This window comes from Buceros rhinoceros, unplaced genomic scaffold (genome assembly GCF_000710305.1).
Source record: "Buceros rhinoceros silvestris isolate BGI_N320 unplaced genomic scaffold, ASM71030v1 scaffold3616, whole genome shotgun sequence".
Classification (NCBI taxonomy): domain Eukaryota; kingdom Metazoa; phylum Chordata; class Aves; order Bucerotiformes; family Bucerotidae; genus Buceros; species Buceros rhinoceros.
In genome coordinates, this window is record NW_010419161.1 from 22,044 (window position 1) to 35,860 (window position 13,817).

Below are 13,817 nucleotides of genomic sequence, written 5' to 3' on the forward strand. Positions count from 1 at the left end.
CAGCAAAAATGGGTTTCATTAAACTTAAACTTGGGCGTATGAAACTCTCATTTGAATAAGAAGTGATTGAGAGTTGTAACTTCCACTTAAAGTGCATCTCCCATCATTTATTTTTTATACTCTGCCACAGTCACTGTTTAAATTATTAAAAGCAAGAAGTAAAAAGCTTCTCAAGAGATAGAAATGGATTAGATTAAAATTAATCTGACATAATCCTTTCTCTGAAACTGCTGATTCAGTTTGTGCACGAGTTTATCAACATATTTGAGCATAAGGGAAAAGGATAAATTCTTCCCTAATTTGGGAATGCTTTGGCTTGTTATTTCTGACAGCACAGAGAACATGCAGTGCTCTTTTAATTGTGAAATTCATGGAATTATGAGTATTTCCAATACACAAATGCCTGGCTCCTTTCAGATTTGCACTAATTCAAGCACGTGAGTTGTGTCTGTGATCGGCCTGGTTCCAGCAGGGATGGCTCTTCTGAGCAGGAGTCACGGAACAGGATCACAGTCGAGAACTGGCTCTGGCACAGGCGTTGAGACCCGGATTTTCAACTGCCGTACGTTGGTTATCGCCTTCAGTGGCGGCACCGCTGCAGGCTGCCCACCAAGCACCTACCAGTTCATGCCCCAGCTGTCACAGACAGGCGCTGAGGCAGGACGTCCTCCTGGAGAACAGGGGAAGAAGCTCAACTCTTCAATAAACACCTTGGAAATCCTGAAATAATAAGGAACATGGTATTAATGGATTTTTTTAATTTATCAGTGACAGCTTGTGACATCTTTAGAAAGAAATCATCTGTGAGCTTGTCATGTGGTTCATTCCCTGTTCAGTTGTGGTTGCCACGAAATGAAGATTGAAATGGTATTGAAAGGGGGTAGAGCTGGCAGGCGCTGGCTAAAGATGAGTGAAATCTGTCGTCTGACAGAATTCAGTCAATAGGCATTTATTGAAAGTTGGAACATCTTGTGATCTCTTTGTAAAATAAACCAGAGATCCGAGTCCAGCTCCCAGGCTCTGCTAACCGGGTTGCACCCACCCTCCCCTCCCCTCCCAACCCAGCTTTAGGCAGCCCCTTCGGTCCAAGCTCTCGGAGGTGGCCAGGGGAGCTGATCTGCTTTCAGTTCCCTTGAGATGGGCATAGCAGGAGGTGTGTGGTTGGCACAAACAGGGCATTGATGTATCTCCACATTTGCAATTGAATTTGGGTTTCCAGGTCCCCGAGTACCTAGACTGCTCTGTGTCAGTGAATAGTCTTGGCTGTGGGAGCGCTCCTTCCTACGCGGGTGATATTTTGTTGTTGGAAAATAAATGGGGATGTTGGTTTGGGCAGCTTCTGTTACCTGATGCACATAGAATGTTTAAATATGAAACCATGGTATGTTTATTTAACAAATATGTGAAATGTTTTTTTCCTGTATACTACAGGCAAGGTCGACAGCATCACATAGTGGTGCCTGTCCCTAAAGGACATACCACCTGCACTGCTCAGCCAGATATTTCAACCTTGGTGTTGATTGTCGTATTAATTCACTGCAGTAAGAAAATTCTCTGCAACCAGCTTTTTTTATTTTTTTAAAAAGGTTTGATCTAATCTCTTATAGCTACAGTAAGAGGCTGATCAAAGGCAGTGAAAGCTGGTATTAAAGGATTAGCTAGGTCACATTGAAATATGGTTTAAAACAAGCCCAGGGACCTTTAGCTTTACTGAACCAAGTGCACAGAAAAAAAAAATTCAGGCTAACTCTGACTTTAAAGAGAAAACAAACTGACGGATTAAATCTGTGAGTCATTCCTTAAGGTGGTACGTGCAGCGCTTTACGTAGAACAAGCCTGGAAAACACAGGCAATGACTGAATCTTGCAGAGCAAAAATACAGCACAAAATTAAACATCAGTGTAGGCATCGTTTATGCACGTGTGTGTATTCTCATTTGATGTTTGTCTGTAAGTAATTCGCAGACCCCTGTATCTCTTTTTTCTGGCTGAGCTCTCCCCTCACTCCTTTCCATTTCCCACTGACAGCGTCTGCCATGGAGGTACCGTATCTCTGGCTGTCAGGTGAAGATGAGTGTTTCTTTGGAAGGATGTTGATGCCACGCTGTGGACCATATCAAGCTATTTCTCTGGGTTTTTACTGGAATTTCCTCGGTGAAATTCAGTTACAGAGAGAGCGAGCATCATACAGGTCTATACAGTGCTTGGTGGGAAGAGCTGTGAAATCGTGTAGGCTTGAATCAGTGTCACAGCAGACCAAGGCTGCGTCTCCTGCCTTCCAGAAGTACGGTGGTGTGTGATTAGTAGAGGTAGAGGTTGTCACAAATATATGGCTATGGACCCGCTTGCGAGAGTTTTCTGCATCGCTGCTCTTTCTTTAAGGTTGGCTTGACGTAGTTACATGGCACGAGACATTGCATGCTCGGGAGCATTTTTCCATGATCTTTATTTCACCATGAATCAGCTGCCACAACTGCCCATGGGCTGTCCTTCATGCTGGGGAGGGTGGCAGTTCATGCCAGGATTGCCCATCTGATATTTTCCCATATCTTAGCAGAAATAAGCTTCAAACTCAAAATTTCCTTCCTCTGTGGACCTGTATGTCTCTTGGTGGGCCCAGCAACCCGACTTTTCAAGTGTCTGGAGTGTCATCATTGGTTGGTGCAGTTGAAGGTTGCACCTCCATTGGGAAGGGGCATGGCTGGGGGCCTGACTCTTCCCCCAGAGCCTGGTCCAAGAGCAGCTGGGACACTGCTGGGTTGAGCCTAACTTCAAAAATTTAGATTTGAACCACAGGTGTGTGAAACAGAGTAGCATCAAACCTAACCCTGGACAAGGTTCACCAGTTTCAGTCAACACCAAACCTGGTTCCCCAAAGGTATCATAAGCCCTTATGACAAACACACACAGCTTGGGTTGGTTTGTGGGTTTTCTTTTCAGGCAAGACCAGCCTGAGCTGTAAATGTCTATAAGGCAGTTTATGAAGTTTGTCAGACAAAAAAACCCCATACGGTTTCCTCCAAAACTTGCCAGCCTGCATGATAGGTGGGTGGGGGTGCAGGAGGATGTCTGCTGCCCATCAGGCATTTGTGAAATAGGTTTGTGTATTTAACTGTAGTAAATACAACAGCACGGGGCTCCATCTCATAACATTTTCCATTCAGACATAGATAAAGGCTGCTGTTGATTTTTCTCCCTGAGGGAACTTCAAGTTAAAATGTTGTGAGAACCCCCGGCGGCACAGAGCAGTAGTCATTACCATTCCCGGGGCCATGGCAGCCAGCGTAGCCAGCCATCGACTGGGGCTGGAAGCTGCTCGTGGGAGATAAGCCAGGTCAATTCTGTACAGCCGTCAAATATTTTACTATTCTAGAGACAGAGAAAAACAGAGATGCAGCAGATACAGGTAACTATTGATTAGGCTTCAGGTAATGAAGACCTCTCACCTTTTTAATTACCCTTACACGAAGCTCTACATGCTGGGCAAGCGTGGAGTCGAGGGGCTGGGAAGCAACCACAGCCCTGCACACTTGGCTGTGAGGATGAGTCTGACACAGAACTTGGCTGATCTGCACATTTTCCTCATTCTTACACGCTTCTGACTCGTTAATATACCGGCCATGTACATGTACATCCAGCTTTTCTGTTACCATAACCCAGCGCTTACACACACGGGCACAGTTATAACTACAAGAATAATTATCTCCCCTCAGGCAGAAGGGGGCTGCTTTGCTGTGACCGTTAGCGCGTGGTCAGGAGGTGCCAGCAGTGCAGCCTGCACTGCGGTCCCGTTTCCCCACTGCCGCGTGTCACGCCCCGTTAGAGTGTATCCAGAGTGGTACGCTGTCATCTTTGGAGTTGGAGAGAAAAAGTTTGAAGAACCTCAAAGATGTCATAGTTACCATGCCTCGGGTTGGAGAGATGACCCCTCCAAGTCCGTTGGTTGCCTTCCATGATTTCATGTCTTTATGATGATTCCCATCATCGCCAGTGACAACAGTGACTTCTGGCTCTTGCACGCTGTTCCAAGTCCAGTTCTGCAGACGATTCACTGAGATTAGCAAAGATGAAGGGTACGTGCTTCCTTCCTGACCCGTCTGGTAAGGACAGCGTGTTTCTCTGTGGGTAAACGATTGACGGGCTGGCTGCTGAGCAACAGCATCATCAGATTTAACTCAGGTGAGGGTTTATCCAGAAGTGTAGTATTAATCTTGTTCATTATTCGTTATTCTTTTTATTAAAACCTGCATTCAAGGCACAGAAGCTGTGGTGTGAGGTAGCTGGGTGGCCCTGTGTGATGGAGAGGGCAAAGCACAGAGTCAGGGGGAGAATGACTGAGTAACGTTTGCGTCCAGGTTGATTCCTTTAAATTATTTGGCAATTATTTAAGAAGAGAAGATAAAACATTGATCCAGTGTGTTAGCAGGGCAATGAAATAGTTTATTGGCCCACAAAAAAAAAAAGTGTACAGTGTGTAATTCATGTAGCTTTACTATTAAAATAAATCTGTGAAAGAGAAAAATGATCAAAAACTCCAGAACCACAGTGCGATTGCCAGCAGGCAACTGGCACGGGAGGAGAGGAGCCTCGGGAGGGTTGGGTAGGGCCACCTACACGGTCTGTTGTGCCAGGGTTCCGTCTTTCCCTGATAATCCTCCTTCTTCTCCCCCAGTGCCCGTGTTGTGGTGCATCAAGCCTCTTTTCCAGCTTGTGTTACGTTATTCATGGGGCTACGGATGTTGATTGCTTAATCAAACCGCAGTGAAATTTGAAATTATGAGTGTCCCCTACAAGCAGTCAGCAAAATTGAGTAAGCAGCACAAGAATGAATTCAAGGACCCTCGTCAGATAATCAGTTACGCTTTATCATTGCCCAGATTTACCGTAACTATCAAAACACCCTGTTAGGACCACTTAAAAGAAATTTGAACACCAAGGAATACAAGTAATCAGAGCAAAAAGGGAGAAGCCTGCAAATTATCCACCCCAAATCAGTCTTTTACGAAGTTTATACAACAGTGCTGTTGACAGAGACATTCCCCACTCAAGCCCGTCGCAGGGTGCGGGCACAGGTGCAGAAGATGCTGTTGGGGTTCGTCACTGCCATGGGTTCACTGCAGCAGTTGAGGGAATAGCTGCTCTCCAGGAAAAACTTCATGTGACTTCGCTGCTGTCGACAGCTCTATCTGGATGGGCCCCATCTATGGCAGCGAAAGTGGAGGACGGAGTAAAACAGGCAGGAAAATGTTTGTGCTTCCCGTCCTTAGCAATAAATTGCATTTGAAACAAAAAAGCAATCACAATTTAACAGGGAGGCGTAAACTGGTGGAGCTGTATTCACCCTGTCTAGATTTAAATTAATGTTTGTAACACCCCAGGATGAGCCTCACTTTCATTTCAAAAGGACTCAAAATTCTGTACCGCTCTTCCAGAATGCTCTGCTAGTGCAGGTATAGCCTGGGTTGCTGGGGACTGTTCGGAAGGGAGGGGTTTCCTTCATTTCCTTAATTTCCTATTTGTTTCCTGCCATGTGTAATGAAGCCTAGTTTTTGTGCATCTAGATTTACAGGAAATGCCGCAGATCTTTTGTTTCACACTGAAAAACTGTTCCCGCCTGTCCAACTCGAGCGTGGCGGAGAAGGTGGTAATATAGGAATGATGGAAATCATTAAAGATTGGATTACTCTCTGTAACGCGTGGTAAAGCCTATAAAAACTAACAGTGTATTGTGCCACGCTGTTCTTATTAAAATTGATAAACGGTCCCCATTTTTTTGGCTAATACTAATTTTTGGAATTTGATTCTTCTGTTCAGCTTTATGGTTAACATAATTTTGATGTTTTAATAGTTTTCCCCATAATCGCTACAGAGACCTTTTTAAGTGGCAGCCCTGACCTTATGGAAGAGGCTTTAAAAAAAAAAAAAATCAAGAAAAGAGTTTCTTGTACTAAAAGGCAAAGACAAGGCAAAGACAAAATAGTGTGTGATAAGACAGAAGACCAGAGAGCGTTATTTTGGCGAACAGTGTGGTCTAATTATAGTAATTACTCACAGCAGCATTTCTGTTCAGCTTTCAGTAACCTTTTGTCACCACTCACTGCCAGTTAGAGAAAGTTTAAAATCCACAGTGGCTTCAGCTTTGGTTCTTGTCTTGAGCAGAGTGTTCTGGGGGCAGAGTGTTTCTTCTTGAGGGAAAAAAAAAGAGTTTGATAGGTGGATTTTAAGTGTCCTAGAACTATATTCAGGTGGCTCAAATAATGTATTTCCTTTTTAATTGCTGAAGTTGATGACAGCTGCTGGCTGCTCTAAATTTGGTTGAACCATGATATTTAGCTGTGTAATAGTGGCAGAGGCCTTGGGTTCCGTTTTTAAACATTGATGGATATTTGTACGTGATACGGGATGTGTGTCTGGGGTTACGACAGTTGGTCCTGAAACACAGGGGTAGCCTGAGGATCAGGGTTCACTGCAGCACAGGGGGCAGCAACTGGTGCGAGAGTCTCCGCAGAGGATAAAGGGGGGGAAGAAAAAGTCTTCTGGGTTCTTGGTTTGGTGTTGCTGCCACCCACGTTTAAGCGAAACGACTTTGCAGAAGGCTGTTGGTGGAGCTTTGGATCAAGGCTGTTCCTGCCTGGTGTTGCAGAGATGGATGTTTGAGGCGTGCAGCCTGCCTGCCACGTTCTGCCTACCATGTTCTCCTGCCGTGACAGGAGACACGAGTGTTAACGGTGAGCGAGCTGTGTTACCTCTGCGTGGTCGAGCTTCTCCCGAGAGCCTCTACTGCAGCAGCAGGGGAGGGAGCGTGGAGAAGAGGTTCGTGTTCTGCTGGTGAGCAGAGGGCTTTCCCGTCACGTGTCTAGGAGTGATGCGCAGCTCTGCGTGTTGGTGCCCATCGCTTCCACCGTCTATCTCAGCCAAAGTCAAACCAAGCTTCTGCTAACATGCCTGTTACTTCCACTGCTCTTCACAAGCCTGAATTTTCCGTAGGCTCCTTTGCAGTAGGTGAGTGATGTCACCGTTTAGGACACTCTTCCCAGTCTGTTGGCTGTGCTCTGGACCAGTAGAGCAAATACCTAGCAGCTTGTGACCTCATGCTCAAAAACCTGCGCTCTTGCAAAAAGAAATCCACTTGCCGCCTTCTAGCATGTGCCTGTGGTGGTGGTGTGGGTATTCCAAGTACCCAACTGTGTCTAACCATTCATCATGGATTTGTGTAGGTGAAGAAGACTCTTCATGTAGTCAGTAGAGCAAGAAAAGTTTGGGGATGTCTTCTATCTGGTGGTGACTGTAGCCAGGGTGTGTAGATCATCTGTACCAAAAATGAACACGTGACTTCTCCATCCTCCTTTCCTTGCTGGTTATCTTCATCTCATCTTCATCTCATTCTGGTCTGTCATGGAAATCCAGGCCATCAGGGCACGGAAGAAAAGGACGGTACTAAAGTATGACACCGTCCATGCAGTGGATAACCAGGCAGATGCTCTGCTGGTGGCATTGCAGCTGGTGGTGGCATTGCAGCTGGTTGGTGGTGGCATTGCAGCTGGTGGTGGCATTGCAGCTGGCAGAGTTCTGCCTGTCTTCAAAACCAGCAAATAGGGGTCCGAAATCCTGGGAAGATATCCCGTGTTTGAGAGACCTGTCTCAATGTGCTTTAAAGGGGAATTTAAAAGTGCTGCAAATTCGGCAAAATTACACAAAAAGATCCCTGAAGTAGGAGGAAGAAATTTGTAATAAATTCCTCGAGGATGTAGAGTCTAATGTGTAATTAGAGAAGCACGAATTGCCTGTTACTACTCGCTCCTTGTACTGCCAGACTCCCTGGCTGTAACTTTGGTGAACGTTCCAGTCGCGCGCAGTCACCGGGAGCCGTCTCAGGCTGCAGTTCAAGTGTTTCAAATTGCCTATGGGATGTGAACTGTCTATCACTTCCAGAGCAATTAGCGTGTGAAACCTTATCAAAAGGAATCCGTCGGGTTTGAAAAGCCATAAATATTGCACCAGGATCTCTAAGGAAATCAAAGTGAGTTTGATATTTATTTACGTGTTGCTACACAAGCAAATGCACTTATAGATGCTGCACTCTGTGTTATTCCCTGTGCTCTATATTCCATTAGTCCCCTGTTATTTGAGAGGATTATCCAGTTGTTTTCACTGTTACGTGGCAGTAATGGACTGCTCGTAATAGCTGATTCGGGGGAATTCGGGCACTTGTCTTTTTCTGAACAATGTTTGCAATGAAGGGAAGGCAGAGGTGTAGCACCGGAGCTTCATTATTCCTCAGGTTTATGTAGCCAGACTAATAGAGTTTGAAGATGGCTTTGAGGGAGATTTTGATGTTTTGCACTCTAGAAGTAGGTCTGCTTTAGTTGCCCCTCTGCTGGGTTCCTCTGTGTGGAGAAATCTCAGTTCGTCACCGTTTGGTGCTCTCTTGGATCAGACCTCTTTACTGTTATGTTTGCCTCCTGCTCTGCTGTGACCTGCTTACCCAGGGTTTCCAGCCTGGCACTCGCCTCGAATGACGCAAATATTCAAGGCTTTTAACTAAGCAGAGGGTAGGAAAAGCTACTGCAATGCTTAGAAGATTGGAAAGCACCTGAAAATGAAGGCAGAAGGGCTCTTGATGGCTCTCACCAGAGAAGAGTCAAGAACTCTTTAAGCTAAAGGCGTCATTAGCCCAGAAGCACATAGCTATAGACTAGCAGTGGAAATATTTAACCTGGAAATTAGAGGGTTCTTAGCAATTAAAGTAATACCCATTTACAACAGAAAAGTAGGAGCCAAAGCCCTTGCTGCTCCTGGGGTGGGTTTGTGAACGGGACTACGCAGCCTCCTGGGGAAGGAGAGGGTGGGACAGGAGTGTTGATTCAGAGGGACCCTCCAGTGCGGGTTTTTCCGAGGAACATGTGGTCAATTCACCGTTCCACAGTCCATGCAAGCTGCTGTCGGGTTGCAGAGCGTGGGGGGCTTTGGTGGAAACCCACCCTGTGAAGATTCACTCAAATGTAAAGGCCTCTCTGTGTTCCAGGGCAGCGACGTTTGTTTGCCTATTGCTGGTTGCTTCTGGAGGAGCAAGATAATTGTTCACCAAGAGTACATTAAAAAAACCCCAAACTTAACTACTGGCAGAAAATAATAAGCCAGCTGAGAAGTGGTTCCGTGTTTGCTCTGAGTATCCTCTTGACATCAGCATGAGGTTACTTATAATTAGATGCGTATGTGTAAATATGATGATTAGATACTCCCACATAAACATAATTATCGTATCTTCCTAAAAGTCTACACAGGCTTTTTATAACCCTGTGGTTAAAAATAAATAAATAAAAGCTAAGAATGTGCATTCAGCCTCTTACATATGTAAACAGTGGAACGTGAGCGCAGAATATATTTTCCAAAGTACCTAATGGTAGCTGAGGTCAGTTACAGTTATGACTCATTAGAGTATTAAACTAAGAATACACTTTTTAGAATAATTAGTGTTCCCTTAGAAAACTACAGCGATCTTGTATTCACTTGAATTCTTCGAGCATTTTCAGGGTGTTTGGGCATCAGTCTCAGGCAAATGTAATAGCGTTATGTTGCATTAACCTCACTTACAAACTCTGCAACCACTTGCGGCATCTCTTTCACTTTTTTATTGCTCAAATAACATCCAAAGATGCCTTATAAAACACGGAGTAGTGTCTAATTAGTTGTATAGAAGATTACAGCTGCTTAATTTAGTGTTCAGTGGTTTGCTGATTCAGAAATTCAAAGGAATAAACGTCCGGTCTGTGATAACACGGATCAGCAGATCCTCCTCCAAACTGTCAATGAAGGAAAAAAAATTAATAAGAAAGAATAAAAGTCATGAGTCAGGCTGAAATGTTCGTGACAAAAAGGTGAGATTTGTGTAAAATGCATTGGAAGGACTTGAAGGAGCACCGGGAATATTGGATCCGTATGCAGGCTCAGAAAGTCACAGTTCACAATTTGCATTTGTGGCCATAAAGGTGAGAACTTCAAGAAGTTGGCCTTTTTATCCTGTCGTTGGCTGTGACAGATCCAAGTTCCCTAACCAAAAGGGGGCAGGGAGAAAATAATTTTCAGGGCTCCAGCTCTGACTTGGGATGGAGCCATCCTGTGAGGACGTGTGACCTGTTACTAATGCTGGTGGGACCTTCTGCTTCCAGAGCTCACCTACGCGTGGATCTTCAACGAGTACCCGACCTTCGTCCACCAGGACAATCGCCGCTTCGTTTCGCAAGAGACTGGGAATTTGTACATCGCGAAGGTGGAAGCTTCGGATGTGGGCAACTACACGTGCGTGGTGACCAACTCGGTGACCAACAGCAGAGTCCTGGGTCCCCCCACCCCACTCATCCTCAGGAATGACGGTAGGACTTAGAGGAGGGGATCTGGGGCTGGGGTTGGAGCGTTTGTTTTGATTTCTTTGACTGGCTGTAATCCCAGAAATTCAGAAATGGCCTGAAATAGCGATATCAGAGTAAAGGGAGAGATTTTCCCCTTCATGGAGATTCAGCGGAGGCTGACAGGCTGGAGACGTCTCCTTTGGCTGTGGTTTAAAGCCATGGACAGCGTTGGGGTTTACGGTGCTGTGGCCAGGGTCGCTCTTCCCACCGCCGGAACAACTGCCAGTGTCTGGCAATAATTATAAAAGAAAATCCAGGTGACGCTTGGCCAAAGACAGGAAATAGAATAGATTTTAGAGTTTGGATATACTAGTTTTGCTCATTTTGTGCAGCCCAAAAGTGAACAGAAGCACTTTGTTGTTTCGGTAACTGTTAGCTCGGGCTGTATTTCCCAGCAGAATTAGTGCTGTTTTTAGAAGTCTGTGGAATAATACAAAAAAGCGAGAAGAAAGCAAAAGAGGATTTCTAAATTTACACAGACAATTGATTTGTATCATCGCCATTTTTGAGGAGATAAGAAAAATACATTTGCATGTTAATTTGCAATTAAAATTAATTAAAATTTGTCTGTTTAAAGTATAACAGTTAGGACATTTGTTCCAGAAATAGAAATGCAGCCTTAGAGACTTCTTCTAGAAGAAGATCCATTGTCACCTAGTGGTGTCTGACAAAACTTCCTCGCTCCCACCGTACGGGCTCGTTGCTGCCAGCCTCGCCCGTAGCCGTCCCTTCACATCGGGATGGGGAGTCGGGAACTAGGAAGCACCACCGTTGGGCCGGGAGGGGTGAAGCCGGCTGCTCTCCCAGGTCTGGCCCAGAGCTTCTCTGTTACGGCAGGGGCTGCATTTCTAGAAACACAGGAAATCCATCCCCCTGAGTAAGTCATCGAATGGGTGAAAGACAGAGGAATGTTTAAATTTGGCTAAAATGGGATTGCACTAGTATTGCAGAGGAACTGATTTACAAATCAGCAGCTCTCAATGCTTCATCGCACGTAGAGTAACCCTATAAAATCTGAATCACAGGATCCTCTCGTTGGAAGAGACCCTTAAGATCATCGAGTCCAACCATTTGCCCAGCACTGCCCGGGGCCCTAAACCACATCCCTCACGCTATGTAATATAATACAATATATCACACTCAGAAGCAGAAATTATAGATGTTGCTTCAGAAGTGTGAACAGGAAGGAGTGACGTGTGGGGCACATCGTATTTCCGCTGCAGACGTTCTTGCTTGTCTTTCCTATTCACATCTGCCATGTCCAATATATCTAAATATATAGATGACATGCTATTTCCTTACAGCACTGTATCATTATATTAATAGGCTCAGAGGCCAGCTCTTCAACAATTAATGCTTCGGTTTCTGTTTAATTCCTCCTCCAACGCACCCTTCATAAGATGGCTGTTGCTAGAAGTTTCTAAGTTATTGCCTGGTTGCTTCCATAGTGACATATTTCCTGTGAAATCCAAGACAATCCAGGTACTCCACAACAATCTCCTTGTGAAGATTCTGGTTTTCGCAAAACTCAAAGTTATTTTTAAACTGCAAACCGGTTTTGCTGCCCTGCGGGATTAGTGACGGGTCCCTGTAGCTGGGGCACAGCCCCATTGCTTCGAAGGCACCGAATGGTGGAGTCAGGTACGATCCTGCTGCGGTTTGCAGCGGGTTTTTGTAACCAGCGGTACATCTCTTGTTGACGGAACTCGGGTTCCTTCCCTGTCGCTGAGCGCTGGAAGCAGAAGGTGCCTCTTACCCCATTCCTTATCCACAGGCAGCTTTTCCTCCTTGGAGGGATAACTATGGTAGAGGGTGGTGGGTGGTGGTGGGAACAGACCATGCTGGGCCAGCTGCCGTGGTCAGTGTGAGCTCAAACTGCTTCTCTGGGCAGAGGTTATCTGGTGATGATAAATACAGAGCGCAGCCTCTGCTGGGAGAAGGCTGGTCTTCCTCTGTTCCTCTTAATCCCTGCCCACAAATGCAGGCAATCCCCTCCTGTTCCAGTGTTTCCGTGTAGCTGTATGGATTTGTGGTGTGAGGATGCTTGCAGAGCAGCTGGAGAGAAGATGTAGATACAATATCATGTGAGTGCCGCAGTCCCCGAAACTTTCCCATTTTCTGGACTTGTCCTTCTGAAACGTACACCCTCATTCCAGCACAGCTCTTCAGGAGCGACAAGCAGCTCTCCCTGTCCATCACCTAAGTGCTAGTGTGGAAAAGAAAAAAGCTATTCCGGTTTTCTAGATTTCCCAAGGGACTGGGTTTGCTTTCAGCTGGGGTTCTGCAGGGCTTTGAGTTATGCCTGACCCTACCCGTGGGCACTGGTTGTGGAGAAAGGGCTCTCTGAGCTATTTTCGTGCTAGGAAATACAATAAATAGCTAAATGTGTCCGGGACCAAAGGCTGACAGCGGTCCTGAAGCCTGCAGTAAGGCATCTGCTGGGATTGTAGCACTTGCTGCAGCTCAGAGACAACAAGGGTTTAAATTTGAATGGTTCTTACCCAAACACGCCGACCAGCAGCTCGCTGTGGGATATGGGCTGTAAGAGAGGGAGGACGGGGAGCAAACCTGCAACAGTGTCACCTCGATTTAATAAACCAGCGTCCATCATCTGGCTGCCCTGTCCCCATGGTTTCTGTGTCACGTCCCCTGGAAGGGCAGTGGGTACCCAGGGGTTCCATCCCCACCACCACCACAGCACCTTTGGGACCCTCTGGACCATCCCAACTCTGCGCAAACAGCAGCTGACGCCTGTTAGGAGCACCCAGGTGTTCACAACCGCTGCTCTGGCAGTACTTCACTTCTCTTTAAAATACACTTCGCATTTTTTACATCAGAATTAAAACAGTAATAGTAAGAATGAGCTGAAGTAGTTCTGGAATAAAATTACCATCAGCAGCAGTTGTATGGGCAAATTAAACTTTAAAATTTCACAGGCACTGTCAGGAAATGCATATCATCTCCTCAGACAAATCGGCTTCCTTCTGAATTCCTGGGACTTTCATCCAAAAGCACTTTTAAGTTTTTAAGCCTTGAAATGGGAGGAAAAATACAAAAGCCTCTGAAATGCAAACACATAGAGCATCTGATGGGCCGTGACACTGGAAGCATTCTCCGAGCTACAAACCCAGCGTCTGTTTTAGTCCCCCATCCCTTCCACCTGCAAGGTGAAGTCAGGGGTTAAATTACCCAGGAAGAGGGGGAAAAATAAGGGCTGTCTGCATGGCACTGGCCTTGGATTTGGGAAATCTCAAGTGCACTGCTGTTTCTCGAAAAAGCGGAGAAGGCAGGGCTCAGCGCATACCCTCTAGATGGATGGGGGTGGGGAGGGGCAGGTTATAATTGCAGTGGGAGCCTTGTGATTTTTCCAGGTGTAGGTCCTGATTTTTAAGTGGTTCAGTTTTGCAGG

The 13,817-nt window shown here is 45.8% G+C and overlaps 1 protein-coding gene across 1 annotated transcript in view; it reads left to right on the top strand.

Moving 5' to 3' along the window:
- Positions 1–13,817, top strand: part of LOC104495774 (contactin-4-like) — a gene marked incomplete at its 3' end in the record, with an annotated part of 97,177 nt that overhangs the window by 21,721 nt on the left and 61,639 nt on the right. The window contains exon 4 of the mRNA XM_010138789.1: positions 10,169–10,372. Within this exon, the coding sequence (XP_010137091.1) occupies positions 10,169–10,372 (204 nt within the window). The remainder of the gene's footprint in view (positions 1–10,168; positions 10,373–13,817) is intronic.